The 18,956-nt window shown below is 41.8% G+C and overlaps 1 protein-coding gene across 1 annotated transcript; it reads right to left on the reverse strand.

The window, feature by feature from the left end:
• Positions 1 to 1,631: 1,631 nt before the first annotated feature.
• Positions 1,632 to 6,521, reverse strand: LOC102795893 (serine/threonine-protein kinase pim-3-like). Its single transcript, XM_006780570.3, has 6 exons — positions 6,030 to 6,521; positions 5,684 to 5,793; positions 5,454 to 5,504; positions 4,925 to 5,288; positions 3,979 to 4,155; positions 1,632 to 3,571 (listed from the first exon to the last, which is right to left on the reverse strand). The coding sequence occupies exons 1-6, from the start codon at positions 6,115 to 6,117 to the stop codon at positions 3,369 to 3,371; spliced, it is 993 nt and encodes a 330-aa protein (XP_006780633.2). The 5' UTR covers positions 6,118 to 6,521; the 3' UTR covers positions 1,632 to 3,368.
• Between the last annotated feature and the right edge of the window lie 12,435 nt (positions 6,522 to 18,956).

An 18,956-nucleotide genomic window follows, 5' to 3' on the forward strand; every position in this document is an offset into this window, starting at 1 on the left:
TGTTTCTGGCTCTGTGTTGCATCACACCGTGGTATAGATGTGCTTGTTAGACTGATTTAATAGAGGCATCTCCAGCTGCGGTGTGTCTGGATGTTATCCTGGTTTATAAATAATAATATTAAAGGGACAGTTTGATGTTATTTGCTTCTTTTTTGCCAAAGGTTAACATGTTGCTTTAGGCAGCCCAGCTGAGAAGAAAGCTGGAACTTGGGGAAATACGGTAGCTGGGCTGTCATATCATGGTCATTTCATCTATTTAAATGGGGTTTATTCTGTAGACTGTAGGGCTTTGACATGTAGTGTTATCATTTAGAAACCCACTGACGCAAAGAACGAATATAGTCAGACGACTCTTGAGTGGCTGCTTCAAATCTACATATCAACATGTATATTTCAAGTGGATTTTTTTAAGGAATGCCTTCTCCTTCTTTCCCCAGCATCAGTCTTTCTTGATGACTTAGATCCTTGAGAAAATTTAGGGACCAGCTGTATCGCACAGTCTTGAAGTACCCATATGTCTCCACTCAAGTGAAATTGGAAGCAGCCAGTCAAGTAAAAATTGGACATGTGTGGGTGAGTGTTTGAGATGACTCTCGTTTGCAGGGATAATGGGTTTCTTGGTGTGAGGCCCTGTGATTGGCTGATTTCCACGTAGAGATAAAATTATATCTCAAATTGAAAAATCAACATTATATACTTCAAACAATCCTGATACAAGATTTGCAAAAGTGCATTTACACTGTTGACATGCATTTGTTGTGTATAATGACAGAGAGAACACTGATTGGCCAGCTGGGGCAGCACCTCCCTAGAAAAAAAAAAGCATACCCTACACACCTTATGCCTCTCACTCCTAGTCCCTGTACACCATCAGCATGCCGTGGGCTTTCCGAGTCCTGTAATGGAATGAGTTGTGTTTTTGCAGAGCAGACAGGCAAGCAGGGGGAATAAAAATGAAAAAGCAATCACTTAAATTCAAGAGGATGCATGTGTTGTGTGTGCGTGATGATGCATAACATTGTTCTGTCATGCCGCCATCACTGTCTCCTCCCCTAAGCTCTAGAGGCACATCTATCCCTTATTAGCCCCACTGGTTGCTGCAGGTTGTCATCCAGTTAATGGCTCCTGTTAGATTTGTCTTCAGCCACTCAGACAGCAGCCGCTGCCACCGCGTGCTGCAGCGCTGTTATTATCACTGTAGATGGTGTAAATGAAGCGTGCTGTATACTGGACATGTATATTAGCTTCACCCCGCCTCCTTGGGGGGGGATTGCTGTCAAGCAGATGAACAACACTGGGTCTGAATCTCACAATGTTCTGCAAATGGTGGTAATCTAAAGGAAACCTATTAGAATTTTTATTTTTATTAATATTTTCTGTGAGTAATCAGCTATTACGTTGGTGCACGCTCATATTAACTATAGCTAAATATTCAAATAATAAGGCCAGTGTACCTAAAAGTGATCATATGCATTGTTGACTTTGCAGATGTCAGAGTGGGAAAACACAGCTCTGGCTGATGGCACAGAAGCCCCACCCACCTGCTGTTTAAACTTTGTTTGTGAGGGGCAACCAATGAGATAGCTGCCTGTATGCAATGGTTTTGCTCAAAAAGAATCAGGACACCAGAGTTATTTTCTGTACATAAAAATGAGCTTTTATTGAAACTTTTGTATAAAAAAATAGCGACATCCATCCTTCACAGCCACAAGTCACACAGCTAAACTGAAAGGGTCTCCGAATATGAGGCTATGTGACGAGTACGAGCTCCCCATAGAACTCAAATGAATCTCGACAGCACAGAAAACCAGGTGGATTTCTCTGAAACTTAGTCATTCGACATTAACAGACTTCTTAAGTATTTAAATAACATTCAAAAATCCTCTTTTTCAAATTTAAGTAAACGTTTTATTCTGCTTTTACAATGACAACCGCTTTCAGTGCATCTTCCACATCTAAAAAAAAAGTTGAAATGTAAAAATAAGTTATAAAGGAATGCAAACCAAAGGCCAAGTAGGATATGCAAAAAAATATGCAAAAACAAAAACAGAAAAAAAAAAAAAAAACTGGGGGAGATTTTTTAAGCATAGACAATAAATAAATAAATAACCACAGGGTGTGGGAATGTCTACATGTTTACGAATAAATTAAATCCAAATGGGGGGAGGAAAGAAAATGTACACACAAACAAGAGGAGAAAAAAAAAAAAAAAAAAAAAAAAAGGAGGTACACACTATACAATATTTGTTTGAAGAAAAAAAACAAAACATTTGAGTCCATGAATATTGCATTGATTGTGCATTTCACACCCCAAACCCTGAGGAAGGCCAGGGGTGGGGGCTATGTAGTGTCAAGCAGTGAGATGGTGGGAGGCAAAAAATATAAAAATGTATGCGTATATATAGAACAGACAAGTCAGGAGGGCTATGAACCCTGGAACAGGCATTTGAGGGCAGAGCGGGAGAAAAGGGTGGGCTGTGTGTTGACATTTTGTAGACATTCAGAAAAGACAGGATCCAGTTTCCAAACACCTGTTCAGGCTATAGAGTGAGTGAGCAGCGTTAAAGAGAGCGACACAGAGTCAAGTTGAGTGTGTTTCAAGTATTCCATTGCCAGGAAGAGCCCCCATGCCCCCAACCTCCTTCTCTCCTGACTATTTCTACTTTAGCCTCTCAGCTAGGTGCTGGTTGGCTTACAGTGATGGAGAGAGGGAGGACAGAAGAAGGAAGGGGAACAAAACAAAAACAAAAAAAAGAGCATAAACACCCCTTCCATCACAGCAGAGACAACTTAACTGTCACGCTGAGGGCTATTCCAGGAAGAAGAAGGAAAAAAAAAAAAAAAAAAAGAAAAGAAAAGAGAACAGTTTCTGACAAAAGTCCCCCCGCCCCCGAAAAGCAGCTTTCCAAAAAAAGGCACTCCAAAATCAAAATTAAAACATTTAAATAAAAGGGTTATGTCCATGCTCTATGAGAGCAGCCATGTCTGAAAAGGAGGGCCTTGCCAGCTGTATATACCAGCCTAGTAACAAAACAAGTAAAATTAAAATTTAAAAGTGGGGAGGGGGGGAATAAATAGTGCTGGTAAGACCGCCCAAACAGCAAAATGTTTCCCATTAGGAAACAAGTAAAAATCAACTGAAAGGAAAAGAGGGGATGGGACTATAAGATAAAAAGAACACATAAGTAATAAATTAGAAATTCCCTACAAAAGAGGAAAATTAAAGTACATTTTTCTTGCCGGGCCTGCTGGGTCAGAGGGTCCGGTTGCAGATCAGTCCTTCTATCCCCACCCCTTCTTTCCCCACAAAGTCTTATTTGTTTTTTGTCCCCCCCCCCCAACAAAAAAAAAGTCTATCAGAGCCTCCCTCAGAGGCTCTCCTTGCTCGAGCTTGTGCTTGATGAAGAATCTGTGTCGATGGTCCTGAGGCGGATGTCGCTGCCCACAGGCTCCTCCGGTGACTTGGGTGATTCTGCCACTGCCCTCATCCAGGGGTGGTCGCAGATCTGCTCCAGAGTGGGCCGGTCTGAGGGCCGCAGGGCCAGACACCATTTGATCAGCTGCTGGCACTCTGAAGGAGAAAACAAGAAAAAACAAAATTAGGAAAAAAGGGGCCAACAAACTGAAAGAGAGAAACTGATATTTTGGATTCATCTCTACAGCTTATGTATACAATCACAGCACCAGAACACATATCCCCTTTTATTAAGGTTAGCTCTCTATGGTGAGTGGGACTGGTACAGAGTGCACCAAGGGAAATCAAAAACAGACCAAAAAAAAAATAAAAAAAATCCCAAAAATAAAAAAACCTCAATTTTATTTATGACTGATAAATCTGTTTACCAGCCATTTGAGCAGGTCATCCATTATGATTACAAGGTCTTACTCTGTGAATTGATTTATAAGTATAGACCTCATGAGCTATACCAGTAACCATGGCTAGAGGGCAACAGAGTGAACTCATGTGTTAACACTCACCAGCTGAGATCCTCCTCCTGAAATACAGTCTCCCTCTTAGGATCTCCTCGTCCTGCTCAAAGGGGATGTCTCCGCACACCATGTCGTACAGCAGCACGCCTAATGACCAAACCGTCGCAGAGCGTCCGTGGTATCTGTGAAAGCGGATCCACTCTGGTGGGCTGTAGACTCTTGTACCTGTGAGAGAACAAAGAGGGGAAAAGAGGGAGGTCAGTTACGAAACAGCAGGCAGGAGAGAAAAAGAAAATTGAGAATAATGTGTCTGAAATAGCTGAGTCATGGTAGTAAAGCTTTCCATCTTTTCCTACGCCACAAAACACAAACTGAGTGACCTGCCTGCATCTCCCCTCCTCCCTTCCCTCCTGGAAGGAGGAACTTGGTTACCAAACATGGGGGAAAAAAAAAAAGCAACGTGAGCCCATCACGTGAACTACCGTCTCCGGTTTCACAACAAACAGATGTTACGTGGCACTGACCAAGCATCCACAAAACACAACAGTGACTCAACCTTTACTGAAAGGGAAAAAAAACAAAACAACCGGAAACATTAAAAGTAGTCTCCCTATCACAAGACGAGGATGATTCACAGATTAAAAAATGGCCACCAATATGATCATTATGTTGTGAGTCATATCTGCGATATGAGAGATCTTTTATTTACTTTTAAATTAGCAACATCCTTTAATAGATCATCGATAAGGAAAACGCAGAGAGACTCTGGGAGAAGAAAACCCTCGACCAAAAACAGACGACTGCGTCAGCGCCTCGTGAACGCCTCCATATCTGAATATAGCACAGCGGGGCACCAAGGGCAAACACAACGCAGCCCACATGGATACGTATTCATCAAAACAACACACACGTCCAGCACTGAAGCCTCTCGCATCAGCGATTAATTAAATTCGACATTTTTGTTAACAAAAACAAAAAAAGAGCGCTTACTTACCATCGAAATCGGTGTAGACTGTGTCCTTGAGAATCGCCCCTGAGCCGAAATCGATAAGCTTGAGCTCCCCGGTGCGTAGATCCACCAGCAGGTTCTCATCTTTGATGTCTCTGTGTACCACGCCGCAGCTGTAGCAGTGTCTGACCGCCTCCAAAACCTGTCGAAAAAAGCCTCGAGCCGTGTCCTCGTCCAGGGCGCCCTTCTCAGTGATGAAGTCGAACAGATCCTTCACGAGCTCCGGCCTCTCCATGACGATGAGCCAGCCGTCCGCGCGCTCGTAATAGTCCAGCAATTTGATAACTCCGCGAAAAGACGAGCTGACCTTCTTTAGCAGCAGGATCTCCAAAGGCACCATAGTACCGTTCTGTAAGGGGGGCAAATTGAGGCATTTATTAACCATGTAAAAAAAAATAATTCTTGAATGGGGGGAAAAATACAATATAGATATATAAAACCACCCAGCAACAGCCGGGGAGGGGGGTGGGGGTGTTTGCAAAACAAACAAAACCGTCGGCGGATGACTACTTACAATTGTGCCCCACTCCGTCACCCGCTCCTTGGCGACATGCTTCACGGCAACCTGAAATCACACAGAAAAGAATACAATGTGAGCGTTAATTATAGGGGACACACATCGTGTTTCCTGACAGAGAGGGCTAGGGAGCTGCCGAAAATGAGAAATACCCCACTTTCATGGCGCCACATGCAAGACCAAAACATAGACCCCCCCCCCTCTCCCCGCCTCGATCCCATACTTACCGGTGTGCCGTCAGAGAGACGGTTGCCGGCGTACACAGTTCCGAATCCGCCACTTCCCAGAACGGATCCCACTTGGTAAACCTTCTCGAAAGGCTCCTTCTCCACTTTAACTACAAGGAGGGAAAAAAACAAAATAAAACGGGGAATGTTATTTTAAAAAAGGTGAATGCAGCATTTCAACCGCGCATTGCGAGGTTAAACTTGTTAGCTGTGCGAACTGGTCAGCTGCAACCGTAGTAGCACACTTTATGTTCAATTAAGAATATGCTTCCGATTTATTAGCCATTACATTACAAATCCAATATAAATGAAGTTAAAAGACGCCTCGAGTGTAACGGTAACCTACCCGGCTGAAGCTGTATTTTCACTGGTAGATGGTCCATACTTGAGTGATTGCAAATATGCGAAAATGAACCAAACTTTGACAGCAACATATTCGAGCTGAAACGACCGTGTAGACGACCTCTATTCAATCACTCGGAGTCCGACGAAACAATATAAGTAAGAAAAGAAGTGGGTTCAGACGCAGTGTAAATGGTGGCGCGAACCGTCTTGGCTGCGAGCAACTGTTAAATCCAGTCCAGCAGTGCGCCAACTCCGCCGCACCGCGCCCGTCAAAGTCGTGTCACGACCGCGAAGTCGCACACCGTTCCCCAAAAACCAGCATCAAATATGACTCCTGTGTCTCGACTCAGGTATCTCCGATAAAAACAGTCCTCTTAAGAATTAAAAAAAGAAGAAGAAGAAAGGGAAGCCGACCACTCCGATGTGTATAGTAGTCGTGCCGACAGAAGAGTGCGTTTAAAGGGCCTCTGCGGCGGACTGTTGTACTGAACAGTGGCCGCTGTCTGAGCTTTGGCGCGGTCTTCCCAAGCCAATATTTTGACGCGCACTAGGAAAACGATATCCCTCCGCCACCAACACAAGTAGACACTATCGTTTAATTCGCGCGTACTTTCGGGACCTTTTGCCACGTATGCATTCCCATGTAGCTACTTAACACGCGCCACAATTGTATCATACTTTTATTCGAAAATATCCTCGCAATATTAATTTTCGCGGCGCACTACTTTCTCGTAGTACGAGACGCCCATGAACATCGTCTGGAAGCTTTGGGCTGTGTTCGCTATGAAGTTGAAAGGCAACGACCAATTAGATATCATCTATAAATACCATGTTTCGCATTTGGACCAATCCTGGAAAAGTTATTCTAATAAAGCAGGCATTTGAGCTCACGTGGCGGTAATTCTGATAGGTCCTCTGCCGTCCCTCTGCAGAAACGCATATTTTGTATGGCTGGAGGGGAAAGTTCAGCCTTAAGTGTTATTCACCGCCTGCTGATTACACGTTGTTATGCAGCAGTGTGTACTCACCCATGTTATTTGTTTTGTTTTTACAACCCAGGAGAATTCCCATCACTTAAAAATGAGCAATTTATTATTTTTGAGACCTATAATTTAATGTTTTTTTGTTTTGTTTTTTTAAATGAGCATGGTCATATATCCAAGATAAGAAAATTATTATTTCTGTTTAAAAAATGAAGTGTTATTAATGCTGCAAAAACATTTTCAATAGAGTTTGGTTATGTGTGTGTGATGGGGGGGGGGGGGGGGGGGGGGGCACTGGAATGAGTTAAAAAGCACTGAATGTCATCATTTTTTAAAAAGTAAAAAAAAAAAGGCCAGAGGAAGGCATACTGCACAGGTCAACCAGTCCTAGCACAGAGAGACAGACACATAGTCTCATAATCCCATTTGCAGCCGATTTCGAATCACTAATTAACCCAGCACGCATGCCATTGGACTGTGGGAGGAAGCTGGAGTAAACCAGAGAGAACCCACACAGGCAAACAGTGAACATGCTACCTTTTTTCTAGGAGTGCCTACCTGCTCCAGTCTATCAAATTAGCACCATGTCCATCAAAAAAATAAAAAAAACTTCCCACAGATTCATTTTTCATTTAATATTAGATGTTTTAAGGCTGAAGTTTCACTGTGATGGTTACTTTTAATTTTCAGTGACAAACAGATGTGATGAGAACTATTCTGTTGCTAGTGAAGGAAGAAGAAAGTTGGCCAGGACTTTTCCCAGGTTTATGTAACTGGATGATCCATGCATGGTCACTATGCTGCCCACATATATACATGATCTACACTAATATGATAAGACTGGAACACCCCGAACAGATCACACTGCACTGTGTTGCATGGAGTTTCTACAGATATCACAGGCTGCTTTCTATGCCTAATAATAAATTAGGTACAATGTTGCACACAGGCCGGAGTATGAAATCCAAGCTTAGTATAAAGATAATAGACCACAAAAACATAATCAGTCGGTCAAAGTTAGTCGAGCCAGCTGCCCCATTTCTGAATGTAGACTTTCCACTTTTGCACATCAAATGTGCCCTTGGCTCTCAGTGAAGTTTCCACTTTTTATATTATGTTACCTGTGATCCTCTGTATGTGTATGTGTGTGTTTAGGCTTTGCATTTGTGTGTGTGACTACTAACTAAATAGAACCATCGGAGTTCCAGGGAACGTTATCTCACTATAGACCTGCTGGCTGCAAAGTTATGTAAATGTGTGCACACACACAGACACGGGTTGCATTTAAGAACAGAGTAACAGCCTGTAGGCTAACCTGCTGTGTTTTTACCTTTTCAACCAATGATGTCACACGCTGCTTCATGTGATGAACAATTTGACAAAGGAGTTGATGCTATCAGCGCATTTGTGCATTTTGTAGCATAACTTTATATGTACAAGATGCTGACAAGAGAACCAAAGTATTGATCCCCTAAAGAAAATGTGTCAAGAGGTCACACGAAGGCTTCAGGCATTTGCATTTTATTTTTTTTAAGGATAAGCTACTATGTACATGGAAATTGTGTGGAGATATATGGGTGAACCTCAAGGGTTCCTATGCTTTTATCTTGTAAAACATTTGCATAAAAGAGTTCAATCGTTTAATGGGTTAGCTTCAAAAGGAAATTCGTTCCCTGCAGCAGCACCCTCCGCCTCTCCTGCAGGATCATTCTGTGGTCACATATGTATTTTTAGAAGTATTACAGCTCTGACCCATGCAGTTATTATTAGTAATTGTCACAATGCTGTAGATCTTCGAATTAAAGCTTCTTTTCGGCAGTCCTTTTGCCTCGCAGTTTCTCTCATACAAAGCTCCTCCCACAGTCCAAACAAATCGGCGCAGATGAACCGGAATGGCTGAATTACCTCCAGCTACTGCTGAGTTTTTAACACTATGATTCTTTCCAGTGTGGTCTCTTTTCATTTTTACTACTATAGTGTCAATCCACCTAAATTTACACTCAAGGCTCAGTACAAGAATTAGCACGTACTTGCCATTTTTTCCAAGATAATCAAGTGCAACAACCAAAATAATACTCTCATCCACTCTCATAGCCAATGGAAATTGGGCAAATATGCATAGCAGCTGAAATGATATTAGGTGATAGATCCATGTAGTACCCAGTTTGTTTACTGCCTATCACCTAGTGCTTGCTGGGCCAGGCTCCAGAAATCACATGATCCTGGACATGAAATAGATATTACAGTTGGATAAAAAGGGAACATCCCCCCCCCCCCCCCCCCCCTTTTCTCTGTATGTCCCTTAATGAGGTGCCACTACACAAAACACCTGCTGTGCTGCTGCTACTATGACTAATTAGAGCACAATTGTACTGGTTGATGGTTTGAAGCAGTGTGGCAAAGTGTGAAGCCCTTGGATGTAAAAAGGCTTTTCCGCCTCACAAGTCCCCCCATGGAACATAACCTAATGTGTTTAACGCACAGGATGGATCTCCTTATCTTATTATCCACAGTATTATGTATTGATAAATCCCTTAACAAGGGCCAATTAGGTTATGAAGTATTCATAACCATAATCTTTTCTCGCTCCCTCTGTCTCGGTGATGTGAACCATTTGAGGAGCAAGTGAGGCAGTCAGGCAGCGGGCCAACCAGGCGTGCTGACAGCAGAAGCGCGGACAGCTGTTTTGCCGTAGCTTGATGCGAATGCATGCTATGCAGTTGTTCACAGCTCTCATGGGAAATCATCATCAAGGCTTTTATTTATGTTCACCAGTCGTTTGATCTGTGGATGTTGGATAAAAAAGAGAAAAAAAAAGAAGGGAGGGAGGGAGCAGAGACTGGTTTGTGGCCTACTGAAGGCTGACACTGTCCACCCATTCCCTATTCATCTCTCCTATTTCTTCATTTTTCCCATCTCTCCCTTTTTTCCCACATTCCTGGGATGTCTCCCATTTTCCTTTGCTCTAATTGCTGCCTTAGTAAACTGTGTCAGCAAGTGGAAATAGTTTTGATAAGCATTTGCATCTGTAATTTGATGGGTTTCAGTAGGGACACATAAACTCAGACGCCACCAGAGCTTACGTGGCCACATCACAGCCTCGGGGTTGGTCGAAACTATTTTTAGGCCCATCACGCTGGCCCGCTGGCAGCCACATCATTTTGGTAAGCCGCCGATTGAAATCGATCTGGCTTGGTTGAGCTGGTTCTCCGTGCCAGGGAAATCTTAGAGACTGAATTTGTCAAGCCTCCCGCTGGGGTTAGATTCCCCAACATGTCTGCATGGGTGCATAGAAGCTACTTGTATTATGTTCTCTGTAAGCACGTCGACTTCAGCAGTGTCCTCATGTAATCTTCCGGTTAACCCTCCTCTAGAGCAATATAAGCCGCTGTACTAAAAATGAACGATTTGCATGTAGATATCAGATGAGAGTGAATACAAATATTTTGAATAACCCGGGTATTTACCGTGCAGTCAGAGAAAGCCATAAAGCCATCGACTGACAGTGGTAGAGAGGACTACTCTAATAAATTGCTGTAATTTACATTAATACTGCACAATGCATGTAATATTTTTGTGAATATAGTGGTACAGGGTGGGCCATTTATATGGATACACCGTGATAAAATGGGAATGTATGGTGATATTAAAGTCCTGTTTGCGGCACATTAGTATATGTGAGGGGTTTGCAAACCCCTCACATATACTAATGTGAGGGGTTTGCAAAGGGGTTTGTGAATAAAGAGGAATACTGTAAATGCCAATGCGGAAAGGAAATATGAGGAATTCCCTTTCATTTGAGGAAAATATTAACATCTGATCTACTGTCCAATCCAATGCTTAAGTTATAATCATTCATTTCTTTTAGTGTTCTGATGGGTACTTGCTTGCATCCATCCATCCATCCATCCATCCATCCAATTCAATTCAATTTTATTTATATAGCGCCAAATCACAACAAAAGTCGCCTCAAGGCGCTTCATAGATACAGAGAAAAACCCAACAATCATATGACCCCCTATGAGCAAGCACTTTGGCGACAGTGGGAAGGAAAAACTCCCTTTTAACAGGAAGAAACCTCCGGCAGAACCAGGCTCAGGGAGGGGCGGCCATCTGCTGCGAATGGTTGGGGTGGATCCATCCATCCATCCATCCATCTTCTGCCACTTACCAACCTAAGCTGACAAGCCCAGACATCCTCGCCCTAACATCCTCCTCCAGCTTTCCAGTCACCAAGTCATTCCCAATGCAGATAAGAGATGCAATCTCTCCAGTGAGTTCTGGGTCTGCTCCTGGTGGGACCTGCCACCTAACCTACAAGGCGTCCAGGAGGATTCCTAGTGAGATGTCGAAACTCTTATGGTTTCTACTGAGAGTTCTCGTTGAGACGAGGGCAGGAACACAGCAAATTGACAGCTTTGTTTTTACACTCACCTCTCTCTTCACCACAGTGCACCTGTACAATGTCGCCATTGGTGCTGACAGTAGTGCAACAGTCTGTCCGTCAATCTTCCACTCCAATCTCCCATCACTCATAAACAAGACTTCAAGATACTTAAACTCCTCCATTTGGGGCAACAACTCTCCCCCGACCCAGAGTGGGCATTCCACATTTTTCCTGTTAAAAACCTCAGACTAATTTTTATTGTCATTATTTCATTCATGTTCTACTGCGAACCTCTGCAGTGAGACGAAGTTGAAAGAACTTAGGACTTCACTGTGATTTAGCAATGTTATTTATTAGTATGGGTAAAGTAGCAAATATACATGGAGAGCATGCCTTAATATCAAAATGCTAGCATTTCTCTAATATTCCTCTGAGAGACAGCTCTCCTTGTCTAGGCCAGGTTAAGGCTTCTAGTCATGCGTGGAGCATGCCAGTCAGGTCGCTATATGGATTAAAGTCTGGACTCTGTGTTATGTAACAATGTCAGGTCCCTAGTCTGCCTGGTAATCCGACAGCCACATTGCATAACTGTTATTAGCTCTTTCTACTCATTCCCTTACACCTTCACTTCTGTGCTTTGGATACAGTATGCTCCTTTTTCCTATGCATTTTCATCCCAGAGCATCATTTAATAATAATGGATTGGATTTATATAGATAGCGCTTTTCAAGGCACCCAAAGCGCTTTACAATGCCACTATTCATTCACTCTCGCATTCACACACTGGTGGAGGCAAGCTACCACAGCTGCCTGACAGACTGACAGAAGCGAGGCTGCCATATCGCGCCATCGGCCCCTCTGGCCAACACCAGTAGGCGGTAGGGTAAAGTGTCTTCCCCAAGGACACAACGACCAGGACAGAGAGCCCAGGGATCGAACCGGCGACCTTCCGGTTACAGATACGCTTCCCAACCCCCTGAGCCACAGTCGTATTACAGTTATCACTATGTCAGATACTACTGATGTCTCAGAATTATGCAAAACTGTTCTTTGGCAGAGCATTGGCGCACCAGCTGCAGAAGTAATGTATGTCTATTACTGCAGCAAACAAACTCTTTTCTGCAGATTTAATGACGTACAAAGACAACATTTGGGAATTGAACAGGTTATGACAGAGTAAGTCAAAAGTTTGTCATTTAGGACAAACCAAAGCTGTTTGCGCTTTTTTCGCTTACTTTATGTTTGCTGATTTATTCAAATTTCACTCACTTTTTACGTTTACTCATAGATAATTTTTTGTTTTTTTACCACTGAAAACAACTTTAGGTTGACCTAAATATCAATTTTTGCATTCAGATATACACTTCACATCATTAAACCGGAAGAATTCAACCACATGCTTATTCTTTCAAATGCAGTGCCCAGGGATTCTTTACAAGCATCCGTATAAGATGAGCTGGGAGTACCTTAACTTGCTACATCAAGGGCAGACTCCAAAAGACACCTTGGGCCAGATTTACTAACATTTAGGACATGCAATTTACTGCCAGTTGCGCCAGTATTTAACCCCACCCTCCCCCACGTCTTATTTTTTATGCTTGATATTTAAATGAACTGACTGCACATGTGTTTAAAAAACAACACAACTTTTGTAAATCACCTATAAAACTAACCACACGTGTATATAAGCACTATTTAGGGGGTTGTGCTCACACATTATTTTGCCCGTTCAGTAAATCTGGTCGATTGTGTGCAGTTTGGAGAGTGACTTTGACACGACCGCAGTATTTGACGCCATGAAAATAAGAACGCCCGGGGTTTTCCTTTTAATTGATACAAAATTAACCGCATCTGTTAATGTTCAAGTCAGGATTTACCAAACAAACTCCACTGCCAGCCCAAGCTTATACTTGCATGCAGGTTTGGGTGCAAGTATAGGACAAAGCAAGGAGTGAAAATCCTTTACGCATTAGATGGCATCTCTTCCTTTACATGTCGGAATCACTCAGTATTTTAGCATTTACAATAATTATACTTTTTTTTTTGCCTGAAGGAAATCAAACATACCTGACCTGAGATTTCTTTTTCTACGTGGCACGTGTGCCCGCTCAATGCAACAATGACTTGTGAATGAGCTGCTAAACTTCAGCTTGCTCCGCAGTCGCCGTCACACAGTGCACCAAAGTAATGCAAAACAGTTCAAGGACTCTCTTCTACTCTCAGACTTCTTTTATTTTGACACCTTTCATCATAAAAGCAAGCCCACAGTCATATCTGGGCTTTTTATCTATGTGTGCACATGGTCAGTGTGAATGTGCGCACGTTTGAGCATTTGAATAAACACTGCAGGAGGGGACGGAACAGCCGCGGGGTTTGTGTAGGAGATTTCATAAAAACAAATCCCATTTGATCATTTTGGATAGGAACACATTTTTATTGCGTTAGTTCAGGTTTTGCGTCTGGGTTGGCCTTTGAGTACATCATGTAAAAAGACTGGCACACTGCCCAACTCTGAGAAAAGGCAGTAAAACATTTTGCAGTAGGAAAGATTAGCACAATTTTAATGGCAAAATTCAAAACAGGTGTCTTGTTTTCACTGTTTTCCCTCTAATGGGCTCCTTAGGATACCATATGGATACCATTATGGCTATCAAAGCAACATTCAAGTTTTACTTAACAGCCGACATGAATGGTTTACATTCCAAATGGAGTTTTCACCTCTTATCCTTATTAAGCAATTGTTATTTACCGGTCAGTAATCACATTCGTAGCCTGTTGCTTAAACTGTTTCAGAAATCCTTTCCACAAGCAGCTGGTAGTTAATTCTCTGAAACACGAGCTGACGCATATACAGCACCATCCTCTCGCTGTACACGTATGAAAATTTTTAGATATGTACCCCCCGCCCTTGCCTTCTTCCTTCCAGTGACTTGATCCATCTAACTGCCCATTGCTATCTTAAGAGGATACTGAAACCAAAGCCTTAAATCCCCTAACCCTATGATCGCAGGAGGAACAGGCAGAAAAGCTTGTCCGCAGAGCTCCGATTGTATCCTCCATGTCTAGTTATTCAGTCCAGTGAGAAGAATCGAGCTATCCTTTTATCTATCCTTGTATTACAATGTTGTGAGGGACCAAGCAGCCAAAGCAAAGAGGACACAGGCAAAAAATATCTTCAAAAAGGGTTTTCTTTATTTTAACCCTCAAAAAGTCCAAAATGAACAAACTTCAAAAACATACTTAGCAGGCTCATAAAAGAGGTCAACTAAATATAACTCTACAAAAAAGAATTTCCAGAAACTTAAACAAAACAAAGTGAGACACAACTTAACTCACAAACTGACCTAATTACAAAGACACATGAGGGTAGCTTTTATAATGATTTGGCCAAACCATTTGAACACAATAGGGGGGGAAACAAAAACACACTAATATTAACTAAGCACAGAATAACCTAACTAAACCTAAAACACCCCTGCTCCTGGTAAGCCCATGGTTGGTCCTGCTGAGCAGGCATTTTGTTCACAGAGTCCTCAGCCACGCCTTTTGCCCAGACAGGAAACAGCCACCGCCCAAACCCAGGTAACTCAAAGAAAGAGAAACATAATTAATATAACAAAACATTTTAGAAAAACCACACAATGTTACTATGTGCACACCTCATAATACCAGTGTTAGGTTTAACCAAATGATTAATGAAGAAAACTGCAAAGCAAACTAATAAAGTGAAAAATGGACTAATTTACCCCTGTGTGGCTGATGCCATCATAAATGTACCGGTCCCCCAAAAAAGGAAGTGAACAAAAAGATGCACAGACGAGCTTTTTATGGTTTGAGAAGCAAACAAAGCAGAGTAGTTCCGTTTGGTGCTTTTGTACATGCAGTTTAAAATATCTTGACTTAGCCTAAAAATGAATGTCTGACACTGACAGACTCAAGCCCAATGCAGAACCACAATGCAAAAGAAGAATGTAGTATTACTATGATCTGCCACAGCAAATGAATAGTGAGCATTGTGTACTTTGTAATAAGGCTTTCCAATCTCTGCATTTGGAACTATAATTAAATATTGTGTAACATGGTTATATTACAAGTCACGGAAGATACTTTTAAGTAATTGTGTATGCATCGCTGTATGAAATGCCCACATTTGCACAAAGTAATGATTGTGATCTAATAAAAAAACAACACATTAACTGTCATTCAGAAACAGAAGCAACATCCGTTAGCGTAAATACAAGGCATATTGTCAGAGTCAAATTGAGCCAAACTGAGCCATCAGTTACACCGGTGCACAGAAGACCCTGTCACGACAATTGGTTCCTGCCTGCCCTTTGGCCCATGCTTTAAGGGATCTGATTGGCTGGCTGCTGTGACAGGCATTGTGCTGACTGTGTGTCTTTGAGTGCCCGAGCCCTGGCATATGCTGCCTGGTCAGCAGTCTCTGCCCACACACACACAGGCACAAGCACACACAGACGAGCACACATTTCACAAAAACACATATCAGTTAGAAGAAATTCTGCCAATAAGCAAGACCCACACACATAATTGAGCTACTCATCCATATACACAAGCTATATGCACCTATACATCTCAGGGTGTGTTTATCTTTGCTGTGGGCACATCATTACTTATTCACAAGCGTGGCTAATGGCCACATGTCACAGCGGAGCTCTGTCACATTGTGGAGAAACTAAACACTCAGAAGCTCTAATCCATAGGTCCCGACGTTACGACGCAATGACAATAGCAGCCAAAGCAGCTGCAAACCCCCTCTCCGTGACACCTATGACACCGGCACAATAAAAAGCTGGCCCCTGATGCTTAAATCCTTCACACCTGAGTGCTCGCGCTGAAATGAACGCTGAATGGAGAATTGAGACGTGAGTGTGCATTATGAGTTCTTCAATCTCATATTGATTCTATTTAGGTTTACATGATGAGGATGATTAAATGATATAAAGTGGGATTATGACTGGCAGTTCATCACCTTCAATACGTCCTAAGGCACGGATAGCAATTTGGCCTCCAATGGTATAAGAAAACTAATGTACAAGGAAAAGTAGTGTTATTTGAGGTAACAAAAAGATAACTGAATAGTCTTCAGGAATTCGTCATGTGTAACGCAACAATGACACTAAACAGAAGAGGCCCGCTAAAGGTTTTAAAATACATGTAAAATAGAATGGTCAAATGTTTGACCTCTTATAGGCTGTTTGATGGGCTAAGATCACCTGATCCTGTATTTCCTAATTTCCCTGCAGTACAACAACCTTTGCAAAGTTCAATCAAACAACAGGAGATGTTCAGTGTTTACTGACAGAATAGTGCTACTAAACAAATAAGCTGAAAAACAGGTGAGGTGTCCTTAGTTCCCTGAACAAACACACCTGAAATCTCACAAAGAATAGAAGGAGGTCTTTGGTTAGACTCAATTTTGGGCCTGTGGCCTTCTGTAATGATACTGATTAGCATAATGACCTTCTGCATTAAAAAGTCACACTCCACTTTGTCTTATCCTTGCCAAACCACACGTAAACACACACACATACACACACATAAATTGGGAGGTAATGAGAATTAATCGAGAAGAGTCAGCGATGAAATGCCTCCTAATGATGGTCCGACTAATTGCATGTCAACAGGCTTTGCACGCTCAGCAGTTTGAAATACAGGGCTGTAATTGGCTAGTTTTTTGCACTGTAATCACAACTTCCCCAACCGAAGCTGTGCGTGTCGCAGATAACACAGAGCGGTTATTAAATAATTATATGAAACATGTCCAGTTATTTCCTGCTTTTCGCTTCACTTGTTACTCTTGGCATGTGTAATATCATCTCCATGCAAGGCTGATGATGATCGCAATGACGATGATGCTGCTGCTGGTAGGTGTTCAAATATTTGCTGTACCGGATGACTGGTGAGAACATTATTGCGTCTCTGTTTGACGATTAAAGAATAATTACTAAATGTACTGTATATTTATTGATTGATAATTACACATGCAAATGGATTAATTGGCAACTCATCTAACGGCTGTTTCAGCATACACCTTTTTGCTGACTCCAAAAAGGCATTAGATACATTACTGTAGACCCCTAGAAAAACCTTTATCTTCAGAAAGTATGAAAAAATACTACAGCGGATACTCTCGAAACTTCAGCGCCACTTACTAAAAGATAAAAGATTGGGCCTGTATGTATACTTTTGACCCTGCGTGGATGAGAGAGAATAAATAAACTAAATTAACTAAAATAAATTAACTAAAAATAAATTTAAAAAAGTTATTAAAGAGGTCTGCTGTAGAATCACCCTGTAAAAAGAAATTCCAAATGGCAAACTGATCTTATCCACTCAAGACAATATCATACTCAAGCAGTTTACAAGGTTAGCTAGCATTTCATCCATATTAGCAGATCGTTAGCTGTTGTTAGTATAGAAAATATGAAAATGGACAAAGAGTCTGAGTCTGAAAATTGAAGCCAAATGCTTTAAACTTGCATGTTTCTGAATAACCACCAGAGTGAGATACGTGTGGTTGCAAATAGCCAGTTAAACAATAAATGCCTGGACAGTTAGAAAAATGAGGCCAATGCAGAAGTGCCTTATATCTGACCAATAGCTGTACTTGCAAAATGATTTTTGGTCCTATGGATGTCAAGGCAGGAAGTCTGGAAAACGACTTTCTGTCTCAGCCTCTAAAAACACTTTCTTGTTGAGTTTTTGTATTATGTAGGGTCGTTGTTTTTCATGATTCATGATATTCTAAATTAATGATAATACACCCACACACACATTAGTCTCTAAAAGACCCTGTGCCTTTCTTTCATAACGCCTTAGTTTGTACTAAGTCTACTTTGGATAGTTACAGTATTATGACTCATAATCAAAATCCCAAAATTCTTGTGGAGAATATGAATGGGGTTTTATTTCTCAAACCATGCTGCTGGACTGTATAGCAGATTCTATTTTGCGTCAAACTGAATAAAATAAAAGTCAATTCAATTCAATTTCATTCAATTCGATATTATTTATACAGCGCCAAATCACCACAACAGTCGTCTCAAGGCGCTTTATATTGTAAGGTAGACCTTACAATAACACATACAAAGAAAAGCCCAGCAATCTATTAACACATAGTGAGTGAGAAAGGTGACTGAAGAAGAAATACTCAGTGCATCATGGGAATCCCCCAGCAGCCTACACCTATTGCAGCATAACTAAGGGAGGATTCAGGGTCACCTGATCCAGTCCTAACTATATAATTTAGCAAAAAGGAAAGTTTTAAGCCTAATCTTAAAAGTAGAGATAGTGTCTGTCTCCCGAATCCAAACTGGAAGCTGGTTCCACAGAAGAGGGGCCTGAAAACTGAAGGCTCTCCCTCCCATTCTACTTTTAAATACTCTAAGAACAACAACAGCCTGCAGTGTGAGAGCGAAGTGCTCTAATAGGGTAATATGGCACTACAAGGTCATTAAGATAATGGTGCCTGATTATTTAAGACCTTGTATGTGAGGAGCAGGATTTTGAATTCAATTCTGGATTTAACAGGAAG

Source organism: Neolamprologus brichardi, chromosome 17 (assembly GCF_056152115.1).
Source record: "Neolamprologus brichardi isolate AB-2024 chromosome 17, ASM5615211v1, whole genome shotgun sequence".
Lineage (NCBI taxonomy): Eukaryota > Metazoa > Chordata > Actinopteri > Cichliformes > Cichlidae > Neolamprologus > Neolamprologus brichardi.